Source organism: Stegodyphus dumicola, chromosome 3 (assembly GCF_044657685.1).
Source record: "Stegodyphus dumicola isolate Sdum_Otavi_A_Nest chromosome 3, ASM4465768v1".
Taxonomy (NCBI): Eukaryota; Metazoa; Arthropoda; class Arachnida; order Araneae; family Eresidae; genus Stegodyphus; species Stegodyphus dumicola.
Genome location: NC_140770.1, coordinates 90,349,985 through 90,362,273, shown reverse-complemented (window position 1 = coordinate 90,362,273; position 12,289 = coordinate 90,349,985). Strand labels below are relative to the sequence as shown.

General features: G+C 30.5%; 1 protein-coding gene across 1 annotated transcript in view; it reads left to right on the top strand.

Moving 5' to 3' along the window:
- Trap1 (TNF receptor associated protein 1) overlaps nucleotides 1-12,289 on the top strand; it is an 81,513-nt gene that overhangs the window by 35,651 nt on the left and 33,573 nt on the right. Inside the window, exons 10-12 of the mRNA XM_085813055.1 lie at nucleotides 4,825-4,894; nucleotides 5,016-5,163; nucleotides 6,525-6,652. Of these exons, the coding sequence (XP_085669181.1) occupies nucleotides 4,825-4,894; nucleotides 5,016-5,163; nucleotides 6,525-6,652 (346 nt within the window). The remainder of the gene's footprint in view (nucleotides 1-4,824; nucleotides 4,895-5,015; nucleotides 5,164-6,524; nucleotides 6,653-12,289) is intronic.

The following is a 12,289-nucleotide window of genomic DNA, read 5'->3' as shown; positions in this document are numbered from 1 at the left end:
CCAACCCGATTTACAATATATTTCTCCCGACTTTTTCTTATTCCTAAAATTTCTCACGATTGTTATGCAACTTGGCTTAATACTTTGTTATATGAATAAAAAAAATAATGCTTTTGGACGTCTGAAAGCAATTGAATTTTCTTTACATTATATCTAAAACAAAACCTTGCAAATCAGATAGCTTCTGCTTTGTGAGTGAGAGCATTATATGCATCCAGAAATGTCATTCTCCAGTTCTCCAATGGGCTTTGAGCTCCACTGTGTGTCAGCTGGCATATATTAGCCAATGAGAACAAAGCAAGTTGTTATTTGGACATTCTTTAGTTATTTCGTTCATTTTGTTCTGAGTTGTGGGAGTACACATGCCTTAGGGAAATAGTTTTAGAAATTATCATCTTTTGTTACGTCTGCGAGAAAGGTGAAATACTCGTGTACATTCCAAAAATCATACACAGTTGACTTTCCTTCCATTATTTCCTCAAGGAAATGTAATAAATTTGCGATGTGTACCGCCTGTTGTTGCGATTTTTCAATTTCGCATGGTGGAAGGGTGGATGTTCTCAAAAATGTGCGTACACAAAAACACAAGGATAACATGAGTTGTTTTTAAAAAAACGAAAAATTAAATTTTTCTTCGGAAACAAAGGACCAAAAAGTTATTAATGCAGAATGTCTGTTCTCTGCCTTTTTACTGGAGCACAACCTGCCACTGAATGCATCGAATCACGCTGCAGCTTTATTTAGAAAAATGTTTCCCGATAGTGAAATCGCTAAGAAATACTCAAGGTGCAAGAATCAAAACAGGTGCAATTGTTAAAGAAATGGGTTTGAAAAATAAATCTTCAGTTATTGATTGCATTAAAACAGCTCCGTTCTGTCTCTCTACGGATGGAAGCAATAATACCGATTCAGAAGTGTATCCAATTGTTTCGTTTTTTGATCCAAAGTCTTCAGAAATTGAGTGTAGTTTACTTTATGTTCCCACTTTAGAAGGACATTTGACAGGCTTTAATATAGCACAGCTAATTATTAAAACTTTAAAAGAAAATGCAGTCCCTGTGGATAATTGCTTAGCACTTGGGGCCGATGATGCACCAGTAATGATAGGCTTGAAGACTGGTGTTGCAGGTATCTTAAGAAAGGAAAATTCAGATTTTCAAATTATGAGGTGCACCTGTCACCTCTTAAATTTAGCAGCTGAAAAGGGGGCAGCTTCTTTAGCAATGTGGATGAACATATTGTTGATATTTATTATTATCTTGAAAGGAGTTCTAAAAGGAAGGAAAAATTGGAACAGTTCCACAGCTGCATAACAGCAGTTTACAATTAGAAAACTTGTATGAAGTTATAAAATCAGCTAGGATTGACACCCAGTGGAGTTTAATTGGGAAACTGAAAGGTGCTGATGGAATTTTAAAATATAGTGAACTGTCTAGAATTGTGTTGGCCATCTTGACAGTTCCCCATAGTAATGCAGAGTGTGAGAGGATTCTCAGTGTTGTTGCAAAAATGAGGACTAAATTTAGATCTAATATTAGTGATGACACATTAGGAAAACTTATATTAGCGAAAGCAGGCCTACGTGGCAATTGCTGTGAACAAAATTATGAAGTTTCTTTCTTAAAGAAAGCAAAATCTGCCACTGTTTATAACATTTGTATGAAAACTGATTAAAGAGTCTTTTTTTTTCCTTAAACGATGCAAGTAATAAAAATGTTTTTTTATGTGTAAGGTATTTTTGTGTTGCTTGCATTTAAGAATTAATTACTATTTAAAGTTAATTCATTATTAAAAATTATATTTTTATCATTTAAAAAGTCTTTTTAACATTGTGAAAAATCTCCTGATTTCTTAAAAAAATCTCCTGATTTTTGAGTGTCATAGGTTGGCAAGTATGCCCATAGATCTATTATATGTGTCCCATTGTTTAAACAGCACCATACTGCCCTCTGCAGTGGTATCATCAGCATTGCAATTGGACTGAGCTTACATAATGTTCTCAGATAAGAATAGCTTCAGTTTATCATCAGAGACCAATATCTGAAATGCAATGTATTATGGTATGAATGGCATGGTCAATTGACTGCATGCCTCTACATTGCTTGCAACTGGGGCTATGACCAACCAGCGGTGCATTGATGTAGTTTTACTGCCTTATGTTTCACTTTTCCATGATGCTTTTGGTGATAAATCTGATACTACTGTAGCATACACACTACATTATGTGGAATGTTTTCTATATTTATTCGTGAATGGCTTAAAATCTCTTCCAAGACTGGTGGATTGACTACCAATCTTCTTCAGAATCATCTGAATCCAGGCTTTAATCAGAACTGCTTGAAATTCTTTTTCGGAAAGAAAAGTTCTAGGATGTCATATAATTTTGTCGTCACTGGAGTAATCATTGGTAAGTTTGTTCTCACAAGGATAATTCGACAAACTATCTCTACAAAATTCTTTATCATCACATTCTGCTTTGAAAAAAATCACTAATTATTAATTGTAAAAATTCCATCAATATAAATAATCTACTGATAATTCGTGGAAAATGAGTTGTGTCGTCTCTTGCTCTTCAATAACAGCTTACACAAAGCGAGTTTAGTTGTTTCTCACACTTAATAACAATATGCACAAACTGAGTTTAGTTTTTTTTCCTGCATAAGATATTAATGAAGAAAGAAATTGTAGGCAAAGTGTGCATATTGTTTAAGAAACAATTTGTTAATTTAACACATTGCTTGTTTATTGTAATGAAGTTCATATGTGATTTTTTATCTTGTTCTTCAAAATATTCAATGCATTTTTCTTTGAGTTCTTAATTTCTAGAGCAGTCTGTCTTCGAGCACTAAATGTAGTCATTCATCACTTTAAAATTCTAGTATTGCTAATATTCTTTTCATTCAGTGACATTTTTGAAATATTTTTACTTGCATTTCAGTAATGTAATCAAAGTGTTCAGGAACTGTAAAAAGATAAGAGTGCAGAAAATGAGTGTAGAGGCTTTTATTATAACTTAATTGTACTCATTAGTGCAAATGCATATGTGCATACATGTGTGCCACACCCATCCACGGATATATAGATGTGTGTATATAAGTGAGTAAATACAAAGTAAAAGACAGTTTAAAACCTAATCCAGTTGCACACTGATAGCAACAGCAAATGGTGGTAGTATTGCAAAATATTTAACAAAAGAAAAAAAAAAAAAAAAAATACACGTTTAAAATTCATCCCATGTTCAATTCAGAATAAAGCAAATGCAAAAACCAAAAAACAAATGCACAGTGGCAAACTGCAAGAAATATCTCTCATATATATAAAAAAATAATAATTAGATTTGAAAGTTTTTTGCTAGTTTAGGCTTTATGTTGTTACTTTTTTTAACCTGGCCTGTATTTTTTCAAAATTTGCATATAGTTTTGTTATTTCCAATTTTGGATAATATTTTTTTTTTCTTTGAAGTATTGGATTATTATTTTTGCATGTTTTGTTTTGGGGCTCAATCTGCTCAAAATATTTTTTTGAATTTGTCTATTATTTTGCAATTTTTTAAAATTTGTTTATGTTTAGTCCAAAGGGGCTTTGTTTTTGTTTTGCGATTTTGCATTGAATCACTATAAATGTCCGTTTCACTTTTCAAACTGTTGCCACCAAATGTTAGAGTCCTGTATTATATTTGAAGAAATTAAATAATGAAAAATCTGCATAAATGCATATATATTTCTCGCATTGTGATAAAACAACAGTACATAGAGCCATCAAATTTTGAATGACGTAATCCTATTGCAAATATGGGCACGTGGAAGCCAAAATTTGAAAGCGAGCAATGGCAACAATCTATGGAGGGGGGGGGGACCTTTTTATCTCCAGCACATGGAACTGTGTATAGGAAATTCTAAAGATATACTCATTTTAAAATTATTTTGCAACATTGCTATTGAACTGAAATTTATGGTTTAAGTGCGAAGAAAGTTGGAAGATTAAGTTAGAAGAAGATTTATCGTTAAGTGAGAGTCAGATTTTTTTTTTTTTTTTTTTTTTTTTTTTTTTTGCTATAATTTTACATTTTTTACACTTCTTACTGTAGCCTGTAGGTAGAACTATAAAGTCTAGGAATGGAGAATATAAACATATTACAAAAAGAAGCAGGTCTGCCATACATGTGATTTTTTTCCTGCATGTCGCTTTCAAACACCAATTGATTTACGTTAATTTATTTGTATTAGCAATGGCCAGGCTCACACTTTAGGCCATTGAGCGATTATATGTGAGAGCAGGACCAGAACATTTTGCTGCTTGGTGCAATCTCTGCAGGTCCTAAATTCAGCTGCTGGGTAACTCTCTAAATTCTAAAAATTTTGCCACACCTAAATTACATCACCCAGTGTCTCTCTTAAATTCTAAAACTTCTGCTATCTGTAATTTTTGCTGCTTGATGCTCCTCTAAATTATAACTTTTGTCACCTTATGTGCCTGCATTTGTTAAATCTGCTCTGGCACTGACCCCATAGTAGTTTAGCAATTTTCTGCCTGACTTAAACAATAAAGTGAATCCTCGATGTTGCTGTGTCTACATGTCATTTTACTAGATTTAAACTGATGATCTAAAATCTGGAAATTTCTGAAATCCAGAAATGCTGAAGTCCTGAGATTTTGGACCTCAGACTTTGTACTAGAAAATGATTACAGGTGAAATATGATTGGCTATTAGATCAAATCTCATGAGGCATAACAGTGCTACTTTCTTCTACAAAGTATATATGTAAGTTTTCTTTTATATACTCTATTTTTTAGTAATTAATAATTTTTTTTCTCAATATTTAGGTGTTGTTGACAGTGAAGATATTCCTCTCAATCTAAGTAGAGAACTTCTGCAAGATAGCGCTTTGATCAGGTTTGAAATTTTCTAAGAGCAAAATATCAGAATTAATTTTTTTTGTCAATGAATAATTAACAATTTTTTTTGTAAAACATTTTAAAAATATTAACTTATTTCTTTTCTTCTTTCTTTGCAGAAAAATTTCAACTATGATTACGAATAAACTGTTGCGCTTTCTTCTTGAACAAATGAAGAAAGAACCTGAAAAATATAAAAAATTTCATGATGATTACAGTATTTTTTTAAAAGAAGGCATTTTATCTATTGCTGATCAAGTACAGAAAGTATGTCTTATTTTTAATAATATATAATTTTAAATTCAATTGCTTTTTTCTCTTGTTAACTATCTAGTTAGAATTATTAAAACGTAAAAGAAAATTTGTGCATGCAATATGTTATTAATCAGTTTAATTGCATACTGTTGTTCCTAATTATTATTTGAATAAAAACGGAAAATTGAGCTTTCTTCCATTCCTTAAGAAGAGTATTTAAAATATTTGTTATATCGTACCAATTCTGCTTTTCATTCTGATGATTATTAAAATTTCTCTGCTTTTCCATAAGATTTGTGTTTTATTTGTATTTTTTGTGTATTGAAAAAAAAAGATAAGTTTTTCCATAAATTCTTGATGTCTTTATTGAAAAATAGGATTAAACTAAATTTCCCACCTTTGACCATAATACCATAGTAATATCATAGTTTTTTTAAATGACAGATTGTGAATAGAACTCTAGACAGGGTGAATGACTAAAAGTATCTGGTATCTGGGAAATTTCGCATTGAAAACTAGCCATACTGCAGTAGGAGGAATAAATAAATATAACGATATAGGGTACTTATTGTTATCTTGTTGATCATGAAAGTTGGTGTAGATCGTGCCAAAGTTGTACCAATCATTCCTGCAGAATTCGAAAGGAAGTGATGTGTATTTATTTAATAAACAATCAATTATCAACCCGCTTTATTTTGCATTTTGTAAAAGGGCTTTCATATATTTTTACTATTTTGTAAAGCCCTCCAATTTTACTGGAAGTTCTGTTTAGAATGCTATGTGTACAAACTTTCCACAGATAATTGTTCTTATCTTATTGGCCATTTTTAGCTGACTACATTGTGCCCATTAATATGTAGTTTTTTTACTGATAGAATTCTAAAACTCTGAAAATTATCTACTGTTTACTGTTCAATCAGTAGCATGTTCCAAATTTTAATAATTTTTTTTAATGCAAGAAAAATTATTGCAGCATTTTTATTTATGAAAGCAAAAGGTTGTTTATCAAGAATCAATCAGGTCACCCCCCCCCCCCCAATGTTACATCAGATGTTATGAGTGTATTGTTACTCATGCTTATCCATAATTGGTTCTAAATTTGAGCAGCTTGGCAACAGTTTCAAAGCCAGTGGGATAATACATAAAAACCTGAAGGATAATTTCTCAGGAAATTTAAGTTAATTACAGAGCTTGTAATTTTTCATAAATTTTGTGATGTGTGGAAGACTTACCATATTAAAATTTAAAATGGAATATTTCTCATTGTGCATTAGCCATTGGTACATTTTGCATTATGCTTTAGTACATTAAGTATATTTTAATTTTCATATCTAATTTGGGTGTTTGTGTTATTAATTTAAGTTTTTATTTAGGAGGATATAGCTAAGTTATTACTTTTTGAATCCTCTTTGGAACCACCGGAGAAGAAAATTAGCTTAGCTGAATATGCTAGTAGAATGAAAGAAGGTCAGAAAGATATCTACTTCTTAGCTGCACCTAGGTACATGGAGTTTCAATTTTGTAACATTATTTTTTATTTATTTATTTGATAAAAACTGATGTTAGAATTTTAGTGTGTTCAAATTTATTTTTAGGTTATTATTTTACATTTTAGGCATGGCCCCTTAAATTGCAAGTTAAGTAGTTCTGTAGAGTTTCCCACTTATATCTTGTTAATGTCAAGGAATCTAGTGAACTGCGAAGCAAATAATTCCTTAAGTCCTAGAACAGAAATGTAAACTCAGGGTTAATTACCCTTTATTTACTCCAAATTAAAGATTAACAATCGGCCCCTTTCTCAGAGCGTACAGCAAAGCCTCCACTTTGGCTTAAAATGTAAGAAATAAGAACTAACTAATGACTAATTTAAGAGATTTAGCTGAAGCTAACACAATTCTAAACTAGTTGGCCCATAATATTGAATTAGCGAACTATCAGATGGCATGTAATATGGCCGAGCACAATAGCAGCTTAGAGATGTAGCCCGAAGACAAACGCACGCTACTCAGGAATCCTAATTCTCTCTGGCTAAGTCAGTTGAACTTGACTTCAATTGACTACTATTTTCCTTCTCATTTGCATTTAACGTGATTCTAAAAACTCATTCTGGTAGGGAGTTGTAAGCTGAAACTAGGAAGGATAGAAAAGGAGCATGAACTTAACTGCTATAATACCTTACAGTTCACCCTGCAAGTCTGTGAAGATTATTTTTACACCCTGCAAGTCTTTGATTTTTTTTTTTTTTTTTTTTTTTTTTGTAATATGCTCTGCAAATCTGTGAAGATTATTTTTATGCCTTTTAGAATAAATACAATAATGTAAAATTCAAATTTAGTTTTGTGATGTAGACTATTTTTTTTATTCTGGAGGTGTAGTTCAAGTAGATTAATTCTAATATTCTATATACTTACAAATTATTTTAAATCATTAGTATCAACTCAAGTGAAATACTATTTAAAAAAATATATTAAATAATAATGGTGTTTTCCTGCTGATGGGGCACTTGTTGCCAAATATGATGGTTTGTTAATATGGCATCCTGAATAGCTGTGCAATGCTTAATATGCACAATGCCAAGGCTGTTTAATTTGTACAGTTCTCTAATTTTTCTAAAGTAAAAACAGAGCACTGTGCACATGGAGAGAAAAACAGTTTTTTAAGCGAAAACTTGTCACTGTATACCTGAGAAAACAAATGTTTTTTCTATGTGTACATGGATCTGTTTTTATGTAAAAAACAAAATTGCACAAATTTAGCAAAATGTACAGCTTTGATATTAGGTGCAATAAACATTGCATCTATTATATAATAGTTTACTGTTATTGCAAGTTCATTTGCTTCACGAAACTGTGTGTTATTAGGATGGCTACCATCTAGTTACATCATCATCTAGATTGTACACCAGAAATTATGTTTCACACTAAGTGGCTTCGTATTAACAGAAAAGTACTTTAATAATAAATATTTATTGATATTAAAAGCATTAAGTACTTGCATATTTAGATCTTTAATTAATGTCTTGGAGGGGTGTTATTGTTTGTATTTTGTTGGTTTTTATACCCTATAAAGATCAGAAGAATTTGCCAGTCGATGAGGCCTAATGTCTTTAATTATGTTCAATGTTATAAAAGTGCAGGATTATCAGATATAATAAATTATTAAAAAATATAACTGGTACTTTCTGATTATCTACCTCCCCATGACCAATTGCCAACTCTTTAGTAATTTTGTGAATTAACAAAAAACCTTTTTTTTTTATCCTATGACTCATAGCTATTGTTAATTTCATAAATAATAATAATAAAAATTTTTATAAGGAACAAAGGAATTATAAGAAGAAAATCTTAATCTTTGGTATTACCTTTTTACAGCTAGTCATTATTGTTCAGTGAAATAATGGTTAAATCTAAAACATGTAAATCCATATGTACTCAAAAATGTGAATGTGTGACATTTATCGGTTGTGTATTTGAAAATTTTCCAAAAACTCTGGGAATTCGCCAAATGTTAAAACCAGAGTTGCGAATAATCAGAAAGTACCCTTAAGGCCCGTTTCCACTACTGCGTATGCGTTGCGGTGCGTATGCGTTTCTCCAATCAGCGAGCGAATTCACTTTGATTGACATCTGCAATCCGGTCGGTGTGCGGTGACGGATGACATACGGATGGAGTTCAACAATGTTCAACTTCTATCCGTATGTCTGCGGTTGCGTTGGGGTCACGTGGTGAAAAAGGAGCAATCAGGTGCAGTGACTAAAAATTAATGGCGGCAGAAGTAGCGATGAACGCTCGCTAATAGGGAAAGAATGTTTTGCTAAAAAATACTTATTTCTGAATTAACATTATAGCGAGAAATCTGCGTGCTGAAAATGACAGCAATCAGCTGAATTTAGTTTAAAATGATAAGAAAAACAAGATAACTGCAACTACAGTACTTGTTCATTCAAGAAAATCAGCGGCAAAAATTATCATTCCAAGTCCATGAAATAGCAAAATTTGTTCTGATAATCATTTTTTAGTTCTGCATACTCATTTAGCTTTAATGAAAATGAATGTCTGACTATATCAAACTGCTATAGCAAATTAGATATGATTAAAAGATTTGCTATTTTTTTCTTTTGAAACAGGTAAAAACTAAAAACGTTAATTATAAATTAAATTTGATAGCCTTTTAAATACTCCAGTTCATTGAAGAGTATGTTAAATTTGTATTTCCCTTTATAAATATATCTTTTTGGATAACATATATTTGTAAGCACATGAAATATATTTTTAGCAGCCCGTTTAACTTCAATCGGAACGCCACTTTAAAAGATAATGATTTTTCCAAAAAATGTACTAGAAGCTGAAGAACAAACTCTGGTGAATTTTTCAGACAATAGCAAAGTGAAATAGGACCAAAAAACTTAAGTTTTAAGAATTGATTTACTTGATGATGTATATAACCCAAAATATGCATGCGACTTACGTGTAATCCTAGCTTAGTGGTAAAGCTGATGGTAACGATGTCCACTTTTTGGAGTCGTGAGTTCGAATCCCATACGCTTTTTGCACCATGTCTGCAACTTTCTTACCTTTTTATTCCAATTTGATCTATATTCGTGTTTTATAATTTATTTCTATTATTATATGCATTAAATATATTGTTTTATTTATGCTCTTATTTATTTAAATTTTTCCCGCAAAAAAGTTTGAAAATTATATAATACTAATTTAAAGCATATCCTGTACATATATATTTAAATTTAACAAACATTCTCTATTCGTAAAAAGCAAATTTAAAGTGAATTAAATTTAAATGAAATTTAATGCAAACAAAGAAATGATTAATTATTGCTGTGCAAGTATCAAAATGTGCAAGTATATAAATATATAATTCCAAAAATTTATTAATCCTTAAAAAATTTATAAAAATGCATAAGTGAATAATGGGATAGATTATTAATCCTAAAAAAATTATAAAAATGCATAAGTGAATAATAGGATAGATTATTAATCCTAAAAAAATTATAAAAATGCGTAAGTGAATAATAGGATAGCTTATTAATCCTAAAAAAATTATAAAAATGCATAAATGAATAATAGGATAGATTTAATCCTAAAAAACTTATAAAAATGCATAACCGAATAATAGGATAAATAAATTTTTGGAATTATATATTTATTCATGGATTTTGATACTTGCACTTGATTTACATATGCTCTCAGAATTTAAATGATATTGTATATTAGTTCGCAGCAATAATTAATCCTTTATTTGTTTGCATTAAATTTCATTTAAATTTAATTAACTTTTAATTTTTACGAATAGAAAATGTTTGTTAAATTCAAATTTCATTCCTTGCAGCAATGGCGCAAGAGAATTATTTAAATTTAATTTATTTTGAAACCCTGCAGATATATATATATATATTTTCGTTTCACTTTTATGTGAATGTATATACATGTGCTCAGACTTTGGGATGTTTACGACTCTAAACTTTCATTCCAATTAACATGAGACAGTATTAATGCCCTAAACATTTTTTTAACAAAAAATTACTATAATAATTGCTTTTAAATTCAGTCCTCTCCTGCAGAAGCGCAGGAATTAATTAATTAAATATTTCCATTTTCTTTACCTAATGTGTGTATATATAAAGAGAAAAATCTTATTTTTATAACTTCTTGTATAAAAAGAGATATGAATTAAAAATGTTTAAATTAAAAATAATATTTTATGGATTATGTATAAAATATAACTGCCCATAGTGCATTTTAAAACAAACGAGATTTCTAATAAATTATCCAGCTATGACCCTGAAGTCAGCGGTATACAAGCATAGCAAATTTTGCTTAAATATTGTGAACCTTTCCTTACAGTTGCTCTGTACTTTTAAAGTACCAACTATTTTTTAATCCCTTTAACTTTTTTATTTTATGTTATTTATTTGTTTACTTTTTCACTAACAGTACATTTTAGTTTTAATAATATATATATTATTTCATAATATTTAAGGCTTCTAGAAACACAAAAATTTTTTTTTAAATTTAGTTCAGCTTCTATGGAATTCGTGATGTTCATAATATGCATTATAACCTTACTTATCTAAAATTCCATATCAAATCCAAAACAAACAATACTCGCTTAAGGGGGAAAAATTCAGATGTTCAGCGTCGTAACTTGCGAACTGCTTGCGCCAAAATATTACAGTGACACCTAGCGGCGGAAAATGAAAATATTTTACGCATACGCAGCAGTGGAAATGCTTGTACGGATGCCGTAGGCGTGTCTTCAATTGACGCAACGCGTTCGTACACAGTAGTGGAAACGAGCCTTTACACTTACTGCCTTTGAATGTAGGAAAATGTTCTTCTAAACAGTGCAGCAATTTGTTGTATTGTTGTGTGCGTACGGGTTCGTTATGAAATGAATGCACAAGTCCGATGAAAAATGAACAAAAATTTATTATTATCACAACAAAAATGCTTAAATGTTCTCAAATTATCATGCAGTATTACAATATCTCACAGTAGTTATCTTTTAACTACTCAAATGTCCAATAGAACGTAATTCAAAACAGCGAATTCGCTACAATCAACAAGAGCAGTTTTCTAAACAACAACAAACTAAGCAACTACTACAAACTGAGATGTTTTCCTCCTTTTATAAGATTTTAAAATCATGTGCTAGAATTTTCCAGTACTTTCTCGAAATCAAAAAGAAATATTTATTTATTTAATGCACACGCTCTTGTATTTTCAATTTTCGGGCTTAGCTTTCTTTTAATATTCGTCACGCGCTGCACTGCGCGAGAAATAAAACCATTTAATTTATAATTTAACTAACATTAGCTTTTTAAATACCAAATTCGTAACACTGCCCCCTTCCCAAGGACTGGACGTCCCGGGCAGTACAATCCCTGGACAGGAAGCTAAACTTACAACTGTGGGATAAATGCAACTGAGGCATAAACATTACATTACAATATCAAACAACTTGAACAATAAATGCAATAACTAAATTAATCAAATGTTATTAAATACTAAATACAAAACAAATACTAAATATAAATCAAATACTAAATGCAAATCAAATACTAAATACAAATCAAATCAAATACACATTTAAAAACATAAAGGGCCATGGTCTGATACT